At 31.0% G+C, this 26,947-nt stretch overlaps 3 protein-coding genes across 3 annotated transcripts; all 3 read left to right on the top strand.

Annotated features, from left to right (window-relative positions):
• The first annotated feature begins 1,395 nt into the window (after positions 1 to 1,395).
• LOC130677025 (uncharacterized) lies at positions 1,396 to 11,114 on the top strand. The gene is made up of 9 exons (XM_057483543.1): positions 1,396 to 1,624; positions 2,749 to 3,448; positions 3,949 to 4,122; positions 4,227 to 4,510; positions 5,409 to 5,827; positions 6,872 to 6,891; positions 9,141 to 9,459; positions 9,635 to 9,828; positions 10,518 to 11,114. The coding sequence occupies exons 2-9, from the start codon at positions 2,857 to 2,859 to the stop codon at positions 10,871 to 10,873; spliced, it is 2,358 nt and encodes a 785-aa protein (XP_057339526.1). The 5' UTR covers positions 1,396 to 1,624; positions 2,749 to 2,856; the 3' UTR covers positions 10,874 to 11,114.
• A 4,600-nt stretch (positions 11,115 to 15,714) lies between these two features.
• LOC130677972 (uncharacterized) lies at positions 15,715 to 18,558 on the top strand. The gene is made up of 3 exons (XM_057484916.1): positions 15,715 to 15,889; positions 16,023 to 16,546; positions 16,658 to 18,558. The coding sequence occupies exons 2-3, from the start codon at positions 16,030 to 16,032 to the stop codon at positions 17,029 to 17,031; spliced, it is 891 nt and encodes a 296-aa protein (XP_057340899.1). The 5' UTR covers positions 15,715 to 15,889; positions 16,023 to 16,029; the 3' UTR covers positions 17,032 to 18,558.
• Positions 18,559 to 21,120: 2,562 nt separating this feature from the next.
• Positions 21,121 to 23,327, top strand: LOC130677981 (uncharacterized). The gene is made up of 3 exons (XM_057484923.1): positions 21,121 to 21,981; positions 22,750 to 22,827; positions 22,898 to 23,327. Exons 1-3 carry the CDS (start codon positions 21,579 to 21,581, stop codon positions 23,173 to 23,175), a joined length of 759 nt encoding a protein of 252 aa, XP_057340906.1. The 5' UTR covers positions 21,121 to 21,578; the 3' UTR covers positions 23,176 to 23,327.
• Positions 23,328 to 26,947: the final 3,620 nt, after the last annotated feature.

Raw genomic sequence — 26,947 nt, 5'->3', positions numbered from 1 at the left:
CCCGTTATTTTTTATCAAGTAATTTTGGTAATTGTCCAACAATTTAGAATTTAATCGACTGGTAAATAATAATTTTAATAAATTGGATGCTAACGATATGACAAATCGAAGCTCTTATACTTGACATCTTAATATTCATGATAATAATAATTATTTATATTGTTATTGTTGCTGTTGTTATGATGTATTTTCTTTGATTTAATAGATCTACATGTCCTAATGTAATGTAAGATATGTCGCATGCGTATGTCAAGTCAACCGTTACACGATGTGTTATAGCCTATAGCGGAGGAAAAAGTCACATTAACGTAACGGGTATTAGGTCTATATGACTAGATCGCGATAAGTCCACGTCACGCGTCCATTACTCTTTTATTGTCTCTTACACTTGTTACATATATATGTTTCCGATCGGTTTACTTGATCCGCTTAAATTTTTTATTAAAAATTCCGACAGATTTTTTTTTGCGAGCCGTGGTGGGAAGGTTTGAAGATCTAGCTGTTGTGGGATTTGAAATCAAAGATCAATTTTTAGCGTTCGCGGGGACCAAAATTTTTGCGGGAAATTTAAATAATTGATAAATTTTTTATAGTTGACTTTGAATTAAAATTGTGACTGAACTATCGAATTTAGAGATAAAGTTAAAGAGACCTTTTTTGTAGAGAATTTAATTTTTTATAAAATTGTATTGATTAAAATTTGTCATATTTTTGATAGTTTAGCCAGTATTTGAATTTGAAAAAATAAAATTGGTAGTAGGATGAGATTTTGACTTAAATCGAAAGCTGAGTCTTTGAAATGAGAATTCTGAGTTATCTATCAGAGATACGATAAAAATGCATAGGAACAAATTTGTAGGATATTAAATTTGCTACAAAAAAGTATTCCTTAAATTTTTTCGTTGACTCAATAATTTGTAAGTTATGTTAATTTGAACTTTTATCAAAATTCCATTTAGAAAATTTTGTAAAAATTATAATAATTAAAAATTTTAATAAAAAAAAAAAAATAATGTATAAATATATATAATAATAAATTTAAAAAATTAGGATAAATATGAAAATTAAAAAATTACCAACTTTAAGTAGATTTCGGTCGTTAAATAAATAAATAAATTTTTAGTATATGCAAAAACGATGAAGTGTAAACGAGGAGGATGATTAGAGCAAGAAAGAAAGTAAATCGATAGGTAGAAAGGTGCGAAAAAGAGCGAAAAATTTCAAGTATTTTTTTTTTTGTTTATTATTATTCTTATTATTATTTTAAGAATAAATGAATGAAGGCAAGAAGCCTGAAGAAGTAAAGGTCTATGGCAGTACAGGAGTTTACGAATGGACAGACGACTGATGGCCGGGTAACCCAGATTAACCGCGTTCAACCGATTCCAAGAGTGCGTTCGCCAGTACCGTGGCGTCCGCCGTCCGCGAGCCGACTTTAAACTGCTCAATTTGCTGCCACACTCTTCATACCATTTTTGGTTTCTTTTTGTGACCGTTTCTTTTTATTCACTTATTTTTTTTAGAAAATAAGATCAATTGATACTCTTATCAATTTAGTGACTGTTGAGTTTTTAGTTACTTTTTATATTGAGATTAATGAATACTTTGTGTGCTTACAACACGTGTAAGTAGATATTTTTTTTTTCATTACCATTTATTGTTGGGTGATAAGTGTCCTTGAGAAAGAACAATAGTGATAGTACGGTGAATGACCGGCATGGATTGACCATTACACGGTTTACATTTCATATAAAATTCTTTATTCAGCAATTTTTTTATTGAACTCAACTATCAAAATTTTTAGTTGAAGAATTTTAGTAAAAGTCGGATATAGAATTTTGATTTCAGAATTTTGCCAATGGGATTTATGAGGAATTTTGATTTTAGAATTTTATCAAAATAAATTATAAGAAAATTTCGATTTAAGACTTTTACTAAAATTTGGATATAAAATTTTTGATTCAAAATTTTACCCATGGGATTTATGAGGGATTTTGATACAAGAATTTTATCAAAATTTTTGATTTAATAATTTTACCCATGGGACTCATGAGGGATTTTGATTTGAGAATTTTATCAAAATAAATTATAAAAAATTTTTCATTTAAGAATTTTATTGAAGGTCGGATATAAATTTTTGATTTCAGAATTTTGCCAATGGGATTTATGAGGAATTTTGATTTCAGAATTTTATCAAAATAAATTATAAGAAAATTTCGATTTAAAACTTTTACTAAAATTTGGATACAAAATTTTTGATTCAAAAATTTTACCCATGGGATTTATGAGGGATTTTGATACAAGAATTTTATCAAAATTTTTGATTTAAGAATTTTACCCATGGGACTCATGAGGGAATTTGATTTAAGAATTTTATTGAAGGTTGGATATAAAATTTTTGATTCAAAAATTTTGCCAATGGGATTTATGAGGGAATTTGATATGAGAATTTTGTCAAAATAAATTACATAAATTTTTTCATTTATGAATTTTATTCCTAGGATTTAAAAAAAACTAGAATGGAATTTAAAAATAAATAGAGTATTTATTTTACTATAAAAAGTTATTAGTAACTTTACGATCCATCTAAAAAAACCATTTCTTAAGTAAACGCAATTACAGCAAATTGCATAAATTTTTAACTGACTGATATTAAACTGAAACTTAACTTTTATAGCCCATTATTATGATTATCTGTAAACAAATAATGAACGTTAAAAATATCCATAAACTTTGATTGCTTTCTAGGTAACAAGATGAGCATGCAAATGAGCTATTATTTCTGATAAACAATAACAATAATAACAATCGCAGACGTGAGAGTTTAAACGAAAGCGAAAAAAACGTTAAATAAAAATGAGTTTTATAAATTACACTCATAAAAATAATAACAATAATTACTATTGTTATTTAATTATTGTAATAACATTAATCTCACGTTGTGGATCTGTGGAGGTCAAGGCCGATGTCAACGAGACAGAAAGCAATGAAGTGACGTCTAACAACGTAGATCACAATTGGATGGACGACAAGCCAGACTTGACGCACCCGCATTCCGTCAAAGGCAAGCCCTCGAAATTTGACTTAGACACTTCCGGTTCTATTTACACCGACTCAAACTCACCGTCAGCTACGTCACCTTCCGAGTCGTTGACGTCAACCTCACCGAGTCCAACGAACCCCAACGCAATCGACAGCAAAACCTGCGACGGTTTGTCGGTAAAATGTTTCAGAAAAGACTTGGAATTTTTTTTAGACAGCGCACAGAACAAAGATGTCCTCAACGTTTCTGATTCGCTGCAAATAGTAAAGCGCAGAAATTTGACGGCTTTCAGTCCCAGGGAAAGTTTATTTGACAAAGTTCACAGATTTGCTAAAAATTACGTCATGAAAATAAATTTAGATAAAAATTTAGTCGATTTACGGCAGCCTAGAACTTTTTTTGGCAGTAAGTATTTTTTTTTTTTCGTCTAATCGCTTTAATTAATATATGAAATTAATAAAATGCTTGCAAAGCTTTTTAATGCTGCCTTGCTTATAAATTGCTGCTCTATGTAATCAAAATTAATTGTCAATTAATAAATCAATAAATTAATGCTTTATGTTCGTCATTTATTAATTTTTTTAAATGCTTATTTTTGGGGTATGCAAATAATTCATGAAAATTTTCTGCCTGAAGAAATTTTTAAAAAATTTGAATCATTTGTAAATTTTCTAATTATTCGACTCCAGATCAATTATTTAAAATTTTTAATAATTTTATTTGCACACCTCTAAATTATTCGTGCATACTTGAGCTTGATAATACAGAATTAAATTTTTTTTTTATTAATTAACTAATAAAGATTCGCAGCAAAAAAAAATATAAAGAAGATCGTGAACGTAATGGCGAGCATGGCTTCCACTAACGGTAACGCTAAAAAATGCCTGGTAAAATTTTGCTTTCAGCTTATTTCGATGGAAAGAATCCATTTTTAACAGGGTTCGGACTTGGTTTTTTAGCATTCGGTTTGAAGAAGCTGCTGTTTCCGTTAATCATTGGTGCCCAGATTGTTAAAAGTATCCTGATAGCACTTTTTTTGCCGAGTATCATTGGAAGTATTGGTAAAATGGTTGGAAAAGGTAATTAGTCATTTAATTAGTAGTCATTAATATCCACTTTTTTGTGTTCCTATATTCCCATAAATATATATTATACATATTAATAAATTTATATGATTGTTCAGCAGGAGTTTCGTCGTTTGCGCAGTCGTCGCAAGGAGTCACTGCCCAGCCGGACGAGAACTTTGAATTTAAGGACAACTCTGACTTCTATGGCGAGGATTACATGGCACGACAGCCACTGGGTACATTACCGGCCTCCGCGATGTACGACGAGGGCATGATGGTCCAGAAACCAGACTCCCGGTATTCGTACATCGATTCGAGGCTCTCGCCGGCTGCGATGCTTAATGACAGATATTACACCAGACATGCCGCTGGTGGTTATGCTAAAAAACAAGATTTTAAGGTAAACCACTCAATTTATCATTTTTTTTTTTACTTATTAACTTACCGTTGGTTTCAGCAAACAATTAAAATTTTAATTTTGCTATTAATTTATTTATTTTACCAGTAAAAAATTTAATTGCCAAATTTGAGTTAAATTTTTGAAGCCAAATTTCCGCAAAATTTATTTATTAGTGACAATTTAAGGTTTGGACCCGAAATTTGTTCTGATAGATACAGTTCATATGTAAGGCAATAAATAATATGGAATTAAAAATAATAGCTCGAGGGATATGTTAACATGCAGTAAAGGTGCGTGATGAATCAATCTAGCGAGGAAAGGATATAATAGAGATCTAAATAGATCTGAGGATATAAATCCGTTAGGGTCATCCATTTTCTGTTCCTGCCTATTAGTTCAATAATATTCTCCTCATCAATGATATAGCAGTGCCGTTATTAAGAAAAATTTTAAATGTAAACCAAATGGCGGAAAAAATTTAATGTCAGTAATCCTGTCCTGTACTTTGCTTCTTATCAGTCCTAAATATTTTCCCGCTCACCAACTGACTTTTTCAAAATTTTTTTAGAATTTCAAATACCAAATAATAATTTTATCAAAAATTTCTTCGATTTTATTTTATTGATGAACTTTAACTCCTGACTAATTAATTAGGTCATTAAAATTTTTGTAATAATTATCATTACATAAATAGTGTTTTTAATTACTAAAAAAAATTAAATCTAATGAATTCACGGAATCATTCGCGAACGTTCCGCTCGTGAGATCAAAGAAAATACAGCAAACTCGGGTACTTTAAAACTGAATACTAGAGCGCAGCTTAGGGAGGCCGTCTCTCCCCGGTCTCCTCTAATTAAAAACAAAAATAAAATAAGTAACAGAATATTTTTTGTTCCAGGTGTTCCATGACATTCCGTCAAGTTCATTACTCCTAACAAATTACGACCCGTTTTACTCACCCCTACTATCGCGACTGGACGCAGTATTTTCCCGGCTGGGACACACGACCGAGGGGTGTCGCGAATACGCAGTCTGCGCAATGTACCGCAGTCCAGCCCGTTTCGCGCCCTATTCAAATCTAATATCAGCGCAATTGTCGCGAGAATTGAACGAGTTGCGACGACCGTCGAGTGACAATCCAGAGACGCTGAGATTTTTCCGGTACATGAAGGCCGCGAAAGACGGCCAGGACGGGGTTAAATGTGAAGACGTTTACGTAAATTGTGAAATAGCGAGAGACGACCCTAGTTTAAGACAAAACCAAGCCATGCTTGCGACATATCAGGACATCGATAAGCTCGTCCATGCCAGAAAATTGTAGAAATAGGATTTTAATTTAAATTAATAGATAATTATTTATTTATTTATTTATTTTAAAGTGAATTAATTTATTTTGGTGTCAAGGACATTATTTTGATATCCAAGTGATTAAAATTAAATAGACTAATAATTAATATATTTATTAATCGTTAAGTTTAAAGTAAAAAATATTTTCCCAGTGAAAGTGTAATTGATATTTATTATTAATTATGTAAAAAATAAAAGAAGTAACGATGGAATAAAATGTATGATAAAAATATAAGTTATGATTTAATATATGATATACGAAGAAGATTTGTTAGATAGTATTTAAATATATTTATATATATCACGAGTCAATAATCAAATATTTTAATTATTTATTTAAATATTAAGTTGTTACACTTAAATCTTCTTTGACTATCAATTATTCCGTCGATATTTCTCACGAAAAAAAATGAACTTTTGTAATTACGGTATGCTAAGTTAAATAATTACACTGGAAAATTTATACATGTAGTGTGTGGAGAAATAATTTTTTTACAAAATTTTAGTGTTCTCTATAATTAACTTTAAAATGTGAGGCAGTAACTATTTTTTTAAAAAAATTTTTCTACACTCTAAAAAATTTTTGGACCCGGTGTAGTGTAAATGTCTCGGTGTTAAAATTTTGGTGTGAAAATTACACTAAATTCGGTGTCAAATTTAGACGGTGTGAATTTAAAATTTTTACACCGCCAAACGTGTAAATGATGATTTTGCGTTAAGAAAATTAATCATATAAATATTTAAATGTTAAAAAAAATATTTAATCTCTAAATATATTAATGTAGTTATTGGTTAAGTAGTTAAAAATATTCAATGATTGTTTGTTGCTCATTGATTAAAATTACGAGTAACACGGAATGGTGTAAAAAAGGTAGATTACACCGTGTTAAAATTACACGGATGGAAAATTTACACCGAGAGAATTTTGCACCGTTATTTCACACTACACAGCCGTGTAAAGTTCTCCGGGTCCATTTTTACACCGAAATTTTTTACAATGTATCATTATTTCAGTTGGATTGTACCCAAGCCCGGTAGGTCTTTTTGCACCCGACATTTTGTAATTCAATCGCATTGTCAAAGACTGATAAGAAAATCGCAGAAAACTTCTGTCGATACAGTCGGGACTCTACTAATATCTCCTGCCGATGAGTGGGTTCGAACCCGGTCCTCCCGGGTGAAAGTTTCTTATTTTACTTCCAGCCCACCCCAGTGTTTAGTTTTTTTTTTTTTTTTTTTTTTTTTGACAAAAAGTTTCTCATTGTCTGACATTACCAGCTCAGAATAGCAGACACTTTTAAAAGAATTTTTTCTTGGCTACTACTGGTGATAAAATTCAATTAGAAAAACAAATCGATCATCCCTAGTAGTAATTGTCAATTATTTGAAATTTACTTCATAAAATTTTATGAATTAAATGCAACCACTGGGATTCGAACCCGGTTCCTTTGGGCGCGAAGACAAGCGTTAGCCTGCAGTGAATACCAATTCTACTATCAATGGAAAATTTTGTAAATTTAATAGTAAAATGCAAAAATTTACAGCCTATACAGGAAAATACTAATTGTCTATTGTAACAAATTAAGAAAATTCCTAACTCCTGAGCTCGTGGGCGTTAATTTTCAGTAATTATTCAAGTTCATTTTTTTCCGTCAATTAATTACTTAAATTAATGAATTATTTATTTATTAACGGACTTGGTGAGCGATTTGTGCCCGTCATTAAAATATTTAACTGTAATTTATTTTAAAAAACTGTCAATAAATTTATAAAATAAAAATTTGACCTAAAACTTAAAAAAAAAAGTTTATTGAACTTGATTTGCTTTCGTGCGTCATCGCCGTCAGTAAAACTAATTTATTTATAAAATATCTATATATGACGCATTTAACTGTTATGTCAAGATGTAAATAAATATTTTTTGAAAGCCTTTTTCATTTAACAGAATCCAAGTTCCGGCTTCTAAAGAAATCCCATCCCGAACTTTCACTTTCTCGCATCGAGTAAAAAAAAAATTTGGATTTTTTTAAAATAACATTTTTTTTTTTTCCCTTTTTGCACTCTCGGCTGCCAGCGAATCGTGTGGATAACAAGCCCACGCTATCCTTTATCCTCTTACGTTTTAAAATACAATACCGTTTCTGCATATAAATACAAATTGTGGATCAAAACCGTCACTCGGTCACAAGCCCGTTTGATTTCGCGCTTCAGCGTAATATTTTATCGTTATATTTTTTTATATATATTTAGTATTGTCCTCATTATCGACTCGACCGAGACAGTTTTAATTTATTTCATTATTTTATTCAACGTAAGTATTTATTAATTATTTATTTATTTGTAAATTCAAAAATTCTAATTTTATAATTAACGCTTAATTAGTTGTTGCGATTTAAATAAAATGAAAATAATTAAATATTATTTTAAGACATTCTCTGGATAAATCTACTGACTCCTCATTGGCTTATAAGATAACGGTATTATTGTCGACGTACGTGTATACAAAACTAACCGGTAGTTTACTTGAGAACCGCGTGGAAACCGACACGAAATTAGTACTCGGTTTTATAAAGTTGGCAATTAAATATTTAAAGTAAAATTTGTAATTATTATTATTATTGAATATTAATTTATTTCATTTATTACGAGCATGGAATGTCTGATATTACTGTTATATACAATTAAAATTTTATATCCGATCGGTAAAGAATAAATGTAAGTAAATATATATTTTGATATTTATATAGTAATTAGTTATTTCTAAAATAATATTTTAATTTAGAATTTTCGATGACTGGTGACTTTATTTTTTAGTAGAACATTTGAAAAATTTCGAGAGGAAATTCATGAGATTTTTTTTTAGGTTTTTGAATACTGGGGAAATTTGATAATTGGCGATGGAAAAGTTTGAAAATTTGGTTGTTGCAATTTTTTTATCTCTCATGGTAACGTCAGTTCTGTCAGTTACCTTTGAAGATACACCGACGGAAAATCGACGTGAGTATTTTTATCGACATTCAAAAATATGGGATTTTTCAAAATTTATTTTTGTAGAGGGAGAGGGGGAAAAATTCTGGGGCTCAATGGAAAATATGAAAAAAATTATTAAATTTTTGGGTTTTATTCTTAAGTATAGAAAATGGCCCATTGTGCCCCGGCCATAAAATTTCAAGCGTCTGGAAATTTGATAAAGATTTTTTTAGTCAAAATTTCTGGGGATTTTGAAAAAGTGCCCATTTTGACCCTGAGTGTAACTATTAATTATTTTTCTAATTTATTTTAGATGGACAAGTTAATTTTAAAAGGGCAGAATCTGAAAAATCGGGGGTCAATTTAAACCGAACGCGGCAAGGAAAAGATTTATTTGACTGGATTGGATTTGGTACTGGCCAGCATGTAGACCCATATATTGGCAGAATGAACGAGGCATGTCTGGGTGGAGATTTTGCAGAATGCTTCAAATCTCGTGCTATCAGTTCACTATCTGAATTTTTTCAAAACCATGAATATTATATGAACGACAATGTCAGAGTTGTGAGGATGGGCAGAGATTTGGTGGAGGAAGTAAACCGTCAACCGTACGAATATACCAGCGCCCCTAGGTATGGATTTTTTAAATTATTTAGTTGATTAACCGACTGTCAAAATTTGGTAAATTTATTTGATCGTCTTTTGACGACTCATTGGGTCCTAGACCGTCTACTAAAAAATTATTTAACGTTACTCGGAAAGAGAAAATTACTTTAGTTAATTGTGATTAAAAATAATTTTTTTTAGATCAGACGACAGTGAGTGGGATCATTTGGTAAAATTTGTTGAAAGAAAAGCGGAAAAATTCATAAAAACTGTCGCCATTGAAATAAAAATTCCGTCATCTGAAACTGGTGATAATCAAATTTATGCGCCGCGTTTTTTGGACGAAATTGCTGATGAATTAGATACGCTTGAGAATAAAAAGGACACACTTTTTTGTGAGTATTATTAATTTTTTCTAAGTTGAGAAGAACTGAAAAAATGGCGGCCACTTTACAAAATTTATTTAAAAATTTTTCTTGGCAATTCTACTTTACGGCGGATTGAAAAAAAAACTTGACCATGTGGGTCAGCTCCAAAGCTTCAAAAGCACGATCGAGTCGTCAAAGTCTCGAATTTGTTTTAGAGAAAATCTGTGGAATTATCATAAATTTTCATCAGAAAATTTGACCCTGTAGTCCCCTAGAAAAATTTCCGCCTACTTACCATTTATTTTAAACTTCTTTTACTAGAATTAACTCACAATTTTTTCTAAATCTGATGCTGCATCGACAAGTTTTTTGATTTTTAGAAGCAAAAATTTGATAAAATTTAATTTTGGATGCTCATTGATGTACTTGTCAATTAAATTTAAAACTACGCCGAAATGACTGGACGTACGTAAAAATGTAATGAGACCTTTTTTGTAGGAAATTTAATTCGCTACAAAATTGCTTCCACACATTTTTGTCGTATCTGCGATAGTTTAGCCGTAATTTAAATTTTTCTCAATAACTTCTGAATGTCAATTTTAGGGACGAAGGTGCCCCCAGTTTCACTGAAAATAATTAGTTTTAAATGAACAAAGAAGAAAAGTCACAATTACTGCCAGAAAAACTAAGACTGACTTAATCTATTTTCATTTCAGCTCGGAACCGTTTGAAAAAATTATTGATACCGATGTTAATAATTTTAAAATTATTTAAATTGAAATTGTTGCTGTTCCTGCCGCTGATACTGGGCCTCGCCTCTTTCAAAAAATTCTTAGGGTTCTTGGCGATAGTGATACCGGGTGTGATTGCCTTCTTCAAGTTCTGCAAGCCTTTGATGAACAATTATCAGCCGCCGGTTTACTCACAGAGTGGGGTAGGTTTTCCCCATTACAAAGACACGAGCAATCATGGATTTCCTGACGATATTCACGAGCCAAATTATCACAATTATCCGTCTGATGGAAATTCGTATGCCTCAGACTTAGCGTATTCTGCTTACAAGCCTTATTAGGCTTAATTTATCTAGAATAATTAAAAAAATATGAAATGACAATTAATATTTTTGATTAATTAATTTAAGTATCTTAAGTATTATCTTAAACATGACGTGGCATTTTCTTATTATTATTGTAAATAACATAAGTTTATACTTTTATATTTAAGTATTTAAATTTTGTGTGTAAATTTACCATTGTAAGTTTTTATATATTTATACTTATAGATAATTTGTAAATATAATGATCAAATTTAATAAAACAATTTTTTGAATTTATATAGTTCTTTAAATTAAGATTGTGTCTAAACCGTTGGACTTACAAAAAAATTCATTGAATACTTTTTTGTAGAGAACGTAATTTCCTACAAAATTGTATAGGTGCATATTTGTCATATTTTTAATAGTTAAGCCAGTATGTTGTTTTGAAAGATTTAATTATGAATGGGATGAGATTTTGATTCAAATTATAAACTGAGTATTTCAAATCGCATTTATAAGTTATCTATCAAAGATACGATAAAAATGGACTCGAACAAATTTATAGGAAATTTAATTTCCTACAAAAAAACATTCATTGACTTTTTCCGTAAGCCCAGTATTTCATGAGTTATTTCAATTTGAAAATGAATTCTAATATTTCAAAAATTTATTTGCGAAAACAATAATAATAAATAACCATATATAATTTTAATATATATTTGAATTACTAAAGAATGACGTAGGCATATAGAAAATGATTTTATCATTATTTATCCTAACAAACATAAATAAGCCATAAAAATAAAGTAGAAAATTAATCCATTCCGTGTATTATAATTTCATTGACGTCATTTGAGTTAAAGTGAGCAAACTTGCCTCACTTTCTTTTACTTTCTTTCTTTCTTCGATTGTGCCATTCACCCATTAAATATCACCAAAATGCTTGCGCATTGACGTTCATTCTCCGCACATTATTTATTCAAAAAATAATTTATTGCCACCATACATATATATAAAAAAAACACATGCATATATAGTCCAATCGGAAAATAAATATGTAATTTAATAATTTCCTGTACGTTTTATTTTTTTATAAATAAAAATTCATAAAAAGAAATAAAAAATTTCATATATATGATATATATGAAGTGCGTATGTTTCCACAGGTCGTTTTTTCGCGTTCCCGTCATAATTCCGTGCCATTTTCACTGGCAATCAAGATCAAGCGCATCGAGCGAAGGAGCTAACAGCCATTGCTCAGGACAAGAAGTAAAGGTGTGCCGCGATCTCCGAACCGGAAGGAATGCGAAAACAGGGTCATGGACGACAAGTATATATATTTATCTACATATCACACTAATATGCCTCAACATTAGATTCGTAGGTATAAATATCATATTTTTCAAGACGCTTATAACGTGCAGCGAATTCGAAATGTATGTAATACACTAGACGAACCCCATAAGTTGTTATTAACTTCAAGTCCATGCTGTAACCATATGATTAGCTAGTTCCATCTAGTTAGCAGCCATAAATACATACAATGTAATGAGCATCGTAGCGTTACATTTTTTTTTAATTATTTTATTTACTTACTCTGTGAGTATGGATTTAATTAAATGGCTAATTATACACTATTGTTCCTTCGTCTTAAGGAAAATTTATTGTTAGCTTTCATTACAACGGGAAATTTTTTTTATTATTTTCCTAGTCTTGTATTTTTGATACCACATGTCAGTCATGAGCATCCAATAATTTTCATCAGCAATGAATAAAGAGGGGGCGAAATGGGCTGTAGTAAGACAACCCATAAGGTGATGTACTAAAGTAGTTTTTTTATGACCATAAGCAATAAGTCAAATTTCTCATATTTATTTGCGGAGTGAATGTGGATTAAATCTGTGATTGCGCAGCGGATGACTGTTTGTTTATTTAATTCCCTTGAAGTGAAATTCACCGGAATCACTCCGCTGAAAAGACAAACTCCCTATTTACTCCTTATCCAGAATGATTTTTTAAAAAACTCTGGAACTTCGAGTAAATTCGGATTGAGAGAAAATCCGAATTCACTCCCGATTTTTTTCGGCGTGGAAATTTAAAAATCAACAATAAATTTTCTAAATTTCTATTTAAATAGCATAGGAAATGGAATCTTTTACTGGTCTCTCCTGTAAAATCTATCAGCATTTAAGAGAGTAGAGGATACTATATATATGTATATATATATAGCAGCCAAACCGGTCGAATAAGTTCTCACTGAGGATCCAAAGAATCGGACGGAACTGCGAACCCGTTGACCAAGTGGCCTCATTTAAACGAGAAGACCGGAAACGGGGAACCAATACTATCAATGCTGGCAATATTATCAGTGTGTTGGCTACTCTGATAAATTATCGTCCACCTAATCGCACTCGATTACTCTTTCATTTCCACTTACGCCTAATTTAGTTATCATATTTTCTCACAATTTACTCTACCATTAATATTTAATTGCTGATAAGTTTAAATTATTTAATTAATACTCTTCTAATGGCCGCTAATTCTCAACCATTAAATTAATGTTTCAACAATGAGATCGCCGTAAAAAATTATTTTTTCGTATCAATCGAATTATTTTGTGGCTTACCGCCAAATTTAATTTCAATAATTTTCTTTTTTTTTTATGCAAATTTTTTTTTTTATTTTTCATTACAAGTTTGAAGAAAAGTGGCATCAAAATGCATCCATCCTTTGCATCTCGACACGATTATTGAAAAGCAATGGCCTCCTTTGCCAATATATGTACACATATATTCATATATATTAGAATTTGAAAAAAAAATTAACAACTGACCCATTAAATATTTAATTAGTATTCAAAAAATACTTATAGAGCTTAAATGTGTAGACTTTGTAATTAAACCCATATTAGATGTTTACTATTTATTTAAAAAATTTTAATTTCCTGCTACATAATTTTGAAAATTTATTAAAATTCACCTTTTGAAAGCAACAGGCCATTGATAATAAATTTCTTTTAAATCGCTGTAACTTTTAAACCGCTGAATTTAGCGACTTTACTCATCAGATTGATTTTGTAGAGGATAAAATTTCCTAAAAAAAAGGTCTTATACTTTTTTTTTGTAACTTTCAAAATAAACGTCTGCAGCTCAAAAGAAAAACATTTTCCATTTGAAATGATTGTTTTTTTCTCAACAGTGTAATGTATATATATATATATATATATATATATATATATATATATATATATGTATATATAGATAAAATCTAACTACTCTTGACCTTCCGTCACCAATCCCGTGGAAAGCTGCTCCGGATTTATAAACTAATGTTTCTCCCTCACTTCCTTTCCTCCCTTCTGAGGAAACGGTGAGAGTATCGTGTTCAAGTTGTCTCGTTGTTGTCCAGACGAGGTCATTTCTACCATAAATTATTATTTTCCACAATAAATTATTACCATAAGATAAAATAAAATATTTAATTTCACTTAATAACTTTATTTAAATTTAAAAAATTAAATATTTAATTACTTGCACCGTAAATCGACTCTGCGCTTGTGCCCAGTAATTAGCGACCGTTAAATTAAGTAGGGAACGCATCACTACGCCCACGATAGGCACAATGATGATTAAAATTTGAATATTTAAATGTAAATTCCGTCCCATGAGTGTAAAAAATGATTTCTTAATTAAAATTCTTAAATTCTATCGCGATCTCTAATTTTTTTCTCGCTCTACTCGCATCAAATAAAATTTAAACGGCTTGGGTTTGCAATAACCGATGCGAGAGGAAAGGAAGCAAGTGGAATTTAACGCGGCACGATTAATGACCAGTTTCATATAAGGTTGATACAACACACAACTGGATAAATATGATGCCGTGCGTGCTCTACATCCGTGACACCGTTCTCGAGCCGTCGTGGGGCTGTTCCTCAGCATCACCCGGTTCTTTAAGTATTATTAAATTTCATATATGTACGCACATACATACTTACATAAATTATTTTATTACAAACAAGGAAATAAATAATTCAACCAGTTATCACTCGTTTATTATTATTTTTACAAAAATTAAACTTATAATTAAAATAACTCATCAATTATTGAGTCTAAGAAAAAAATTAAAGAATACTTTCTTGTAGCAAATTTAATTTCCTACAAATTTACTCATGTACATTTTTATCGTATCTCTGATAGATAACTCAGAATTCTCATTTCAAAGACTCAGTTTATAATTCAAGTCAAAATCTCATCCCACTACTTATTTTGTTCTTTCAAATTCAAATACTGGCTAAACTATCAAAAATATGACAAATTTATCTCAATACAATTTTATAGCAAATTAAATTTTCTACAAAAAAGATTCTGGTAACTTTCTCTCTAAAGTCAATAGTTTCCGCATAATTTTGATTCCAAGTCAACTCCATAAATTTTTTCCAAACTTCATCAAAATAAAATTATCATTCAAAAATGAATGAACATGTAAATTTATGTGGAATTAAAAATGATATTCGTCACGATGAATGTTGTTTTTGTTTATGTTGTGGTATTTATGCAGCAAACTTTATAAAAGTTATAAAGAACCAGTTTAGAAGAGGAAATACTTATGCCTCCCGCACTTGACTAACCTACTGCATTAAATACCATCGTCTATTCCCATACGATTTACTTCTTTCTTCTCTCTCTCTTATTCTCACTCACGTCTCACATCTATTGCCTTGCAGTCGTCTATGTTGTTGTTGTTGTTGTTACTACAACAAACTCGAGTGCACTGCATGCTGGACTCAGCACTGGATCCCTCCACCTGGAGTAATGGTGGGCACCTCTCGGATCTTCTAAGCGAGATCTACGTATATAAAGTGACCGGGGCGAGACGCAGGATCAGAAGCCTTGCTCTCCTCGTGCACGCACCGATTGAGGGGCTGCATTATTTATTAATTGTCCTCAGCTCAATTGTTTGTTGTTAGTTTTCGTTTTTTTAAATTCCGGTTCATAGGAAATCTGTCGCGATTATTTTCGCGAGTGACATTTTTTTGGCTTCGTTAAACCTCAGGTGAGTTGTCATATTTTTTATCACGGATTTTAATTCAGTGTCTGATCGTAAAATTTTTCTTTAACAAAAAAAAATACGAAATTCTGCGAAAAAACTAATTTTGAAAATTGTAATTAATATTTTTTTTGTATAGATACAAAATGAAAGGAGCGATATTTCTATTGGTATCGTGTCTCGCGAGCGTGACCCTCGCAAATCCAATGGATAAAATCGAAAAAATCGGAGTAATTGATCACCAACAGCAGCAGCAGACTGTGACCTTGACTGATCGTGCCAAGTACGAGGAGGAGCTTATGAGAAAATTAAATAACAAGTGCTCGCAAAATGACATAAGCAGTTGTGTAATGCTTAAACTTGTAACATATATGAATAAGTTATTAAAAAAGGCCTCAATTGAACTGACAGATGACATCGAGATAAGAAAAACTAGTCAGGCTACTGAAGAAGTCATAACTTATGAAGCCGGGCGCAGCAAAGACGACGACTCGGAGTTCATGGATTTGGTAACTGGTAAAATATATGCCTTCGTTAAGTCCAGAAGCATCAAATGGCGAGTTTTGCCCGAGGACGACGTCGTCGTTTCCGCTTCCGAAGACGAGACCGGGTCGTTAAATCTCGGGCTGTCTCTCGAACGTGCTGACAATTCGCTTATTGATGGTAAGTTTTTAAAATTAAGTCTGACCAGCGGTCACTTGATCTACTTAAGTATATATTTGATGTATTTGTAAGTCAAAAAAATTTAAAAAAATAAAAATGATTATTTTCAAGCTCGTGGGAAAAAAGGCAACAACATGGGGCCACTTTTGGCGGCGGCGGTACTGAAGATCGGTCTCATTGGGGCCTTGGCTTTCAAAGGTCTCGCTTTATTAGTCGGTAAAGCTCTGCTCCTTTCGAAGATCGCTCTGCTATTGGCCAGCATCATCGGTCTGAAGAAATTATTCTCGCATCAAAAACACGTCACCTATGAAGTTGTGGCGCATCCGCATCATTCCGCGAGTCATTCGTTCAGCGAAGGCCACGGCGGCGGGCATGACAGTTACTCAAGTGGATGGGCGAGAAACTTCCATGGGCAAGTGTTACCTACTGAGCAACGAGCCGCTCAAGAGCTCGCGTACTCCGCTCACGTTCCAGCTGCTGTTTGAGCTGATGGAAACCACGAGCACGAACTTTACCCACGATCAATCTTTATATATATATATTTATTTATTTATTTAACTTACTTTATCTTTATCTTCTTACCGACTTGAAATATCATCCGTTCATTTTACCCCTCTATTCATTCATTCATCATTTTTTTTTTTTACTCAATTTTTATTTGTATATTTGAAAATTTTCAAACGAACTAGGACCTGATTTACTTTTTTTACTCTGACTCACACAAACAAACTTGACTTAAATGTATACGAGACTCATACATTTTTTCTAATACTTAAGCACTTGTACAGATTGAAAATTACTGACGATTAATTTTAGTGGACATGACGGACATGTAAAAAATTAACGTAGACGACACAGTATTTTTAATTTTTAATTGTTAATTATTTATTATTTATTTATTATTGTTATTGTTATTATTATTATTAAATTGTATAAAATTATGTGACGACTCGAGTTGAGGATCATGGGTCTAATGATCTGTTAATTATAATTTTTGGTAGTTTTAATTTGTAAAATTAAATTTTAGAAATTTTGACCCTAATAAACTATAATTTTTATATTTTAACTTGTGACAGTTTAAGTTATTAAATTTAACCAAATTTCTAAAGTCATAATTTCGATAATTTAATTAACTCAGTTCAGATTTAAAAAGTCCAAATTTCGAGATTTTAATTTACTGTTAGTTCAAATTTAAAAAGTCAAAATTTCGAGATTTTAATTTACTGTTAGTTCAAATTTAAAAAGTCAAAATTTCGAGATTTTAATTTACTGTAAGTTCAAATTTAAAAAAGTCAAAATTTCGAGAATTTAATTTACTGTAAGTTCAAATTTAAAAAAGTCAAAATTTCGAGAATTTAATTTACTGTCAACTTAAATTTAAAAAAGTCAAAATTTCGAGATTTTAATTTACTGTCAGTTCAAATTTAAAAAAGTCAAAATTTCGAGAATTTAACTAATTGTCAGTTCAAATTTAAAAAGTCAAAATTTCGAGATTTTAATTTACTGTCAACTTAAATTTTAAAAAGTCAAAATTTCGAGATTTCAATTTACTGACAGTTCAAATTTAAAATATCAAAATTTCAAGAATTTAATTTATTGTCAGTTCAAATTTAAAAAGTCATAATTTTGAGAATTTAATCAACCGTTATTTCAAATTTCAAAAGATAAATTTACTGCATGTTCAAATTTCGAAACTTCAATTTAAAACCCAAAATTCTAAAACTCTTTTAACTGTAATCATAAATTCAAAAAGTTCAAATTCACTCCATTTAAAAAATAAAAATTTCAAAACTCAAATAACAGAACTTCATCTCTCCAAAGATCATTAGGTCAAAAACCGAGTCGAGTCTTAATTATAAGTCTCATCGTAACTTCTAATTATTAATGTTGTCATAATAATTAATCCCACTTGCCAGTTGATTTAAGGCGACCAATTACTTTGTATCATAACTTTATATATATTTGTTGTGTTATATATTATTTAATAAATATATATTTATTGTTTTTCGTAAGACCTTTTACTTTAATTTATTAATAATCATTTTTTTTTTACCTACTAATCTTCAAATAACTATTTTAAAAAACCGTTTGAACATATTTATGTATATATACAAATATATATATAGTAATAATGATAAATAAAAATGCGGTTAAGAGGATATTGCTTGTCGGTGGGCACTATCAGATGCTTATGAATCATCAAGAATTAATCCCGTTATACCGCACCCGAGTTCGAGTCCATCCAAGTCCAAGCCCAAGTCCGAGCCCGAATTGTGTGTGGGGCCAAGTGATCAAAGACGCGCTGCAAGCTGTATATAGTAACGAGAGAGGAGAGATGATGCTCTTGACCTCGTCTCCGAGAGTGATCAAGGATAAAAGAGTGCGCAGCGAAGGTATTCAAATAAATAAGAAATAAGAAATAAAAAAAAAAAAAAAATTAAACGAGAAGAGAGAGATAATAATAATGGTGATACTGTAAAGATGAAATAAAAAAAATGTGTGTCCGAGGAGCACAAGGTGCGTAAAAATTCATTCAAATGAGTCGGCCTCGATTCATCCGGCTTTCTCTTGGACACGAAGGAAGATGAGATAGATTTTGGATTTATTTATTAATTATTTTATTTATTTAGATTATTTCTAGAGGCTTCTTTAGTCCGCAAACTGGGTATTTATACCGACTTTCGATTTCGAATGATTTATTGTATTGCTATATATATATACATACTTTTGACAATTATTTTATAATTTGACATTTTTGGTGGAATTTATTTTTTTTTGCTGAATGACTTTGAGGTGAAAGTTCTTATAGAGGGCAGGGTAAAATAGGGTGGGTAAAAAAAATATTTTTGATGTAATTTTAGAGTCAAAAGTTTTAAAAAAAATTCAGATAACAATTTTGATAAATAAAAATTTTTTTTTACTATTTTTGGGTCAACGAAATTTTACCTGCACCTAATTTTGAAATTTCCTGAAAAAACTGCATCTACAGCTAATTGTAAAAGATAAAATTGATCATTGATTTCGAATTTCTGTCATTTTTTTTACAAAATTTCAAAATTGGTCAACGAAATTTTTTCATTTAAAAAATATTTGTTCAAAGCAACAAATTTATATTTATTGAAATATAAAATTAATACATTTAAAAAAAAATCGGTCTGTCAGTTGACCCTGCGGGCCAGCCCCAAAACTTCCCGCTGTTTTCGAGCTCGTTGAGCTCGAAAACACTATTGTGAATACATTTTCGAGCTCTACGAGCTCGCAAATACTTTTGTATGCCATTGTTTTATAAAAAACCATTTTTTAGCATTTCTTTCTCCCACGATATCTCGCGAACGAATTAACCGATTTTGATGGTTGAGGCGGCAATCGATGCGTTTTGTCAAGTTCTAAAGCTGATAAAATTTTGGATCCGATTTATCGAGTCGTTTTTGAGATATTTCAGGAAAAATAAAAAAAATTTTTTTTTTTAATTCTTTCGACAACGGTTTCTCTTGAACGAATGAACCGATTTTGATGGTTGAGGTGGCATTCGACGCGGCTTATAAAGCTCTAGAGCCCAGTCCATTTTGGAATTAATCCTTCGAGCACATTAAAAGTTATCCAAAAAAAACATTTTTGAAAAAACTTTATTTTTGGAATATCTCTGAACGAGCCCTACCGACCAAGCTCAATTTCCTCTCGGCTTCAAGATATTGACAATCCGCGTCGAATGGCACCTTAAAGTTCAAAATCGGTTCATCCGTTCAAAAGATACAGGTATTTACATACGTACGTACGTACATACATACATACATACACTCGGACATCATCTTGAAATTAGTCAGAATAGCTTCCTAGGACCTCAAAACGTCGACATCTGATAGAAATTCGATTTTCGTAAATCGGACCGAAACCAATAACTTCCCGAATTTTTGAAAATTTACAATTTTCTTAGCGGGAAGTTAAAAATAATTACACGGATATATAAAATATATAAAGACGTGTATCTGCGATCAATTCCTTATAAACAATTGAAATGATTTCGAATCGCAGCTCTAGATATACCTGACGCCATCAATGCGCACATCACTCCTACATAAGGGTTACAATTTTACAACTCCCATAATCACAATATCAATAATAATGATAATAAAAGCAACAAGGAACAGTAACCAAGTGTAGTGATGTCTAGAGAAGTGGAACAGAAGAGAAAGGCTGAAGGAGATGAACTAGATTCATTAATCGATCTTCTTCTCTCTTCACTCTCAGCTCTTCTCTCTCCCTCTCACCCATCCTCGCTCATTATTTTCCTCCTCACCAATTTTCAATTTTACTTATTACCATAAATAATTCAGTGTTACACTAAAATATTTAAATTTTGAAAACGGAGCAGCCTAGAACCCGTTAAGCGTAAAAACCTACCACACAAATTCATAACTAAATACATATACATATATACAAATACATTCATTTGAAATAGTAATTTATCAATAAAATCTTAAGAATTTGATGTCTACGCTACTTCTTGCTGCACTTACTCTCAGCAAAAACCGAGTAGTGATTGTTTGTTCTCAGAAAAATTAATATTAAATAAATTTAGTGCTCATGGTAAATTTTTATTCTGTAACGCTCTGAAACACTTTATTTTATTATTTATTTATTTTTAAATACGATAACGCGGGGTTTTATCTAAATATATACAGGAGAAGAAGAACAAGATGGAGATTAATAAAATTGGACAAGCGAAACGGAAGTTTAATTTTACTACTACTACTACAGAAAAAAAAAAGACGAAAAACATGACGATGCTGCGCATAGATCCATAAAGAAAAGATGACGGTTTTTGTTTACGGTAATTGTTATAGCACTGAAATAAAAATAAAAAATAAGTACAAGCTTGAGTGCAATCTATATAAATCCAATGGTGTTTGAAATAAAGTTAGTCATCTTCGGATTGTTGCCCGGTAGGCAGATCTCGAAATAGTGACCAAATATTGGTTTAATTTTTTGAATTTATTGTGGCAGTATAAGAAGTACTTGGAGATTAAGCGAAATGAAGATGAAGATGTTGATGTTGATGTACTGTGGGATGTTGATGGTGGTAATTACACATGTCGAATGTGAGTTGAGGGATTATCGGGATCCCTGGAAAGGGCTGCCGATGTTGTGTTCAAAAGAGGACCCGCGGAACGTATCTATTTCCTGTCACGGAGTGAGAATTGTTAAGCGAGTTATACAACAGTTGTTGGAACGTGCTGCCACTACATCGCGGATTCAAATTACTGATGGAATTAGCATCGTTGATGAAGAGACTCGGGGGAGTGTTCAGTCGGGGGATAGAAAAGCTAGAACTTTGCAGAGCACGATTTTGGGATTGTTCGAGGGTAAAGAGTTGAGAATTAAATTGAGTAGTCTTCTGCCTTTTGATTGGGAGAGTTTGACGAATGATGAAGAAGGTATGCTTTGATATTTTTTTATTAAATTGGTATTCTACGTTCAGTACCCGGGTCAAAAATAATACTTGATTTAGACTTAGTTTACCAAGTCGAAATTTGGAGCCGTTTTTCACAAGACAAACTCGACTTTTTTTACGGAGGTATGAAATATATTAAGTTTTCGCTTTGTTTTAGACTTAACTGGCTGACTTAGTCACGATTTAAGACGAAAAAGTCGAAATCAAGTCGAAATTGACTTGGTTTAGACTTTTTCGACTTAAATTTTAAGGCGAAGCGAGCCTGAATCAAGTTTTATTTTTGACCCGGGTAGATTTCGAATTTGTATCAGTGGAGTCCCAAAATTATTAATTTTTTTAAAAGTTTAATTAAAGTTATAAAATATTAGTATTTTGTATGAAAAAAATTTTTAGTTTTAAGCGGGAGTTTTCGTAATTTAAAAAAAAATAATGGGGTAAATTGGACTCCATAAGAGAACTCGAGTTAATTTAGAATTTTTATTTTTATAATTGTGGTCTATTTTACCTCATGGTAATTTAAAAAAAAAAATTGACGGAAATTTTTGGATTGGTCAACTTGCCCCATTATTTTCTAAAAATCGTAACCGTATTTTTGATAAAAAAAAAAAAATGGGATTTCATATTACTCCGCATTGATGTATATAGGGGGGAGGGGGGGGGGTTCTCGAAATAAAAAATTAAAACAAGTTAATTAAAAATAATCTCAAATTTTGATTTACTATCAATTACATAATAAAAATTTAATTATTAGGCCGTAGAAGAAATGACTACGGACTAGGAGGGGGTAAAAAAGGCAACAACAATATTTTCATAATGGCACTATTAATGGGTACGTAATTAATTAATCAATAATGTATGCTAATTATGGAAATTATAACTAATTAATATAATTATGAAAGGTAAAATGTTGGGAGTAATTGGGTTCAGTACATTGGGATTCTTGACAATGAAAGCGCTGATGGCTTCCTCATTAGCGCTAATGCTGTCGATTATTCTGGCGGCTAAAAAGTTTTCAACAAACAGCCAACCCAGTGAAAATCACATTGTCTACGCAGCGCCGATACCAGCACCCGTGGAACCTCATCAGCGGCGCAGAAGACACGCTCAGGATATCAAGATGTCGCCCTATCACGGCTGGTTGAAGAGTAATATCAAGGTCCTGCCAAAGTCTCTATGACTATGAAAATTTATTTGACAGAGACGGAAGATAGAAAATTTCCTCTAGATTAATTAATAATTTACCAAAAATTTATTTATTTATTTATTTGAATGTTTACTGAGCTTATAATTTATGGAATTAAGCTAAAGAATTTCCGTTTGTAAAATATGAATTTATAAATATATCTTACAATAAAAGAATATATTTGCTGTACTATAGTGTAGCCTCGAACTTGACTCGTAGCTTTTATTTGTGAAAGGTCGATTGAGCAGTTGAGAGTGTGGAAAAAAATAAAAATTATTAAATAAAAAGGTAAGAAGGATAAGAGGAGGAGAAAAGTATATAAGAGGTACCGAGCTCTGAAGAAAGTGGGTCACCGACCTGTTGCGTTATATGTATATATATATGTGTGTTTACCATTTATTTAGTTGAGTTTGAAATGCTCAAAGTGGTACACTGACTATCAGGAAATAAATCCGCGACCTTGACACTTTTTTGGTTTCACTATTTTTTTGAATCATTCTGATTTTTAGAGCTTGCGGAAATATTCCGCTTAAAATGACAACTTGATCGGTAGTAGAAATAATTTCCATTGAAAATACCAATTTTCACGGCTTAAGGGTATATTTTCCATGGAAATTAGTGATACGATGGATACTGATAATATTTTCCATTGAAAAAAGATATTTAATTTACGATAGAACTATTTTCCATTGAAACTAATAATTTAATGGATCACAGAACTCTTTTCCATTGAAAATATCGATTTTCAGGGCTTGTGGATATATTTTCCATGGAAAATAGTTATTCGATAGATGCTGATAATATTTTCCATTGAAAAAAGATATTTAATGTATGGTAGAACTGTTTTCCATTGAAAATAATAATTTAATGGATAACGAAACTCTTTTCCATTAAAAATATCGATTTTTAGGGCTTACGGAAATATTTTCTATTGAAAACAGAAGTTTGATGTACGACAGAACTATTTTCCATTGAAACTAATAATTTAATGGATAATGAAACTCTTTTCCATTGAAAATAGCAATTGATACCGATTTTCAGGGATAATTGATAAATTCTCCATTGAAAATATTAATTTATTAGATTTGATAATAGTTTCTATTGAAAAAATCAATTTAACGTGTAATGGAACTGATTTTTATTAGAAATAGTAATTTAATAGATCCTGGGACTGTTTTCCATGACAAATAGCAATTTAATGGATAATGAAACTCTTTTCCATCGAAAATAGCAATTAATACCAATTTTCAGGGTTAATGGAAAATTTCTCCATTAAAACTAATAATTTAATTACTTGTAAAGATATTTTCCATTAAAAAACTAATTTAATAGATAATTTTCAGAAAACTGTTATTTTTATTCAAATATTCGATTTTATTCGAAAATGAACTTCTTTTTCCAGATCATTAAAATTTTTTTATTATTTTTTCAAACAAGCCTTCATTTCCGTGCCGCCCTCTTTGTATATATTTATTAAATGGAATGAAATTTGATGGTAATTTTTTTTGGTAAATTAAAAAAAATTTCAGGTGGTCCATCTTATTCTCATTTCCCTCATAATTATTACTATACAAAATGATGATAAATCTCAATATAAAAACCGAAAAAAAAAAAAAATTTTAAATGAAGATGATGAAATATCGCTCAAGGCAATGAAATTTCTCTGTTAGTAAGTGGAATCAATCAAAGAACGTGCGACTTTTAGATTGCAAGAGTATATAATATATAAGAAGACTGTAACATTATCTCAAGAGAGGTATACTTGTTAAAAACATGTTTGTTACTTTTTTATCGGCATATCTTCACTTGTTACTCATCTTCTTCTTCCTCAAGATCTTCTTCTTATTCTCAATTCCCTTGGCAGTTCTATTCCTCCTCCCATGAGTTTCAGGATCCAGCTGACAGAGATCGAGACCTACTGACACAGATTCCAAGCGTTTCCTTTTTTACGTTTCGAATATCATAAAACGAGGGGAATAAAGCTGAATTTGCCGCAGACGAGAATTATGCCTTAATGCACTAACTTCCTGTTGAGCTGTTATTAATTTTTTTTTTTATTTACTGTCATTGTCAATTTATATATATATTTCTTATATATTTATTAATTAAAGACTTTCATTCTCGATTTTCCATTATGCATTATGCCCATGATCGTTCGATTTTTCGTCTTCGAATTCGCTAATTTTTTTTTTTAATTACGCACTCTATTGAAAGATCAAATCTCCTAATTCTCTACAATAAAAAAATTATTTGAATTAAATTAGCAGTTTGAGCTCCTCCATAAATAAAAAAAAAACCGTTAGAACCCATTCCAAAACGTTTCTCAAATACATTAGACATCAGATAGATAAATTTGAAATTCAAATAGAACAACCTACGGTCGGTGTGGGATCACATGATAGTTTACTTTCTTCAGGTCAATTGTGTCGTATTTTCTAAGCTCACATAAATTATATACCTACACATACATTGTTAGATATTTTATTACATTTTTTTAAAACTTGACCTTTTTCTGGAACAAATTTCTCATAAAAATAAAATAATGGTGGGAAAAAAAGAATTTGGGTGTTCAATAATTTTTTTGGTGTAAATGGGGCAAGTTGGCTGCCCGCAGGTCACCTATTTTTAGTAATGAAAATTTTTTGAACTGAAACAAAGCGAAATTGAGGAGATATGAACCCCTGGAGAGAAAAAAAAATTTTTTCGCTCAAAATTTTGGAGTAATTGCACTTTCTGGGTGGTCAACTTTCCCCGGATGCCGAATGAAAATTTAAAAAAATGTGAAAAATGTAAATCCAATAATGATTATAATAAATTAGCTAGTCTACGAAATGTCAGCAAAGACGTCATCGGGTATCTAGGATTTAAATCGATGAAAGTGATACCGTGAACATTAAAAAAGTTTCATTTTCTTTAAATAGCTAGCATTATATTTGCATTAATAAATTCAGTACCCGCCTACTCGATAATACTAATCGTTAAAATCCACAATTTAAATTTACGTGGGCATACATATTTATTATCGCGTACATTGTAATATAATGTAACCCTTCCTTTCTCGAGTCCTGAGAGACTAAAAGGCGGCGGCCGTATAAACGAAATGAAATCGAGAAGAGAGTTGGTGCGCAACTCCGATAATGCCAGGCGAGTCTTCCATGGGTCAGAGTAGAAAGTGATGCTGTACTGGACGAAGTAGTCCAACGAAGGTCAGAGATCCAGGATACGCTTTAATTTAAACTTGGGATTTTTTAGTTTTTTGTTTTTTAACTACTAGCACTTTTTTATCCATTCATTCATACATTCATACATTCATACGTTCGTATAAATGCCTAGTAATTTTTAATCCTATTTTTCGGTTCTGAAAATTTCATTTATCGATTAAATGCTCAGGGTATACCAGTTTTTACTTTTTTTTGAAATTTTTAGAATCAATTTCTAAATCATCACTGGAAAATTTTTTTTTTTAACGAAAAAGTGCAAAGATTTCAAGTCTGCGCTGTAATTTTTCGTTTTTTTTCTTTTCTCCTCCAAAAAACCCGATTCTGAATTTTTCTGATAATTTTTTGATTCCGTGTCCATAATTTCCAATTTGAAATTTCTTTTCTTTCAGAAAACATTTAAAAAAAAATTACCGCCAACTCTTCCACTTTTTCTCAGTCTTTCGTTTAAAAAATTCCTCATTATCTAAAATTAAAAATTTCCGTATTGAAAAATAAAAATTCGGACATCGAAATTTGGTCTTTTTCATACAAAAACCCGATTCTGA

Source organism: Microplitis mediator, chromosome 11 (assembly GCF_029852145.1).
Source record: "Microplitis mediator isolate UGA2020A chromosome 11, iyMicMedi2.1, whole genome shotgun sequence".
Classification (NCBI taxonomy): Eukaryota; Metazoa; Arthropoda; class Insecta; order Hymenoptera; family Braconidae; genus Microplitis; species Microplitis mediator.
This window is presented reverse-complemented; position numbering and strand designations above follow the sequence as displayed.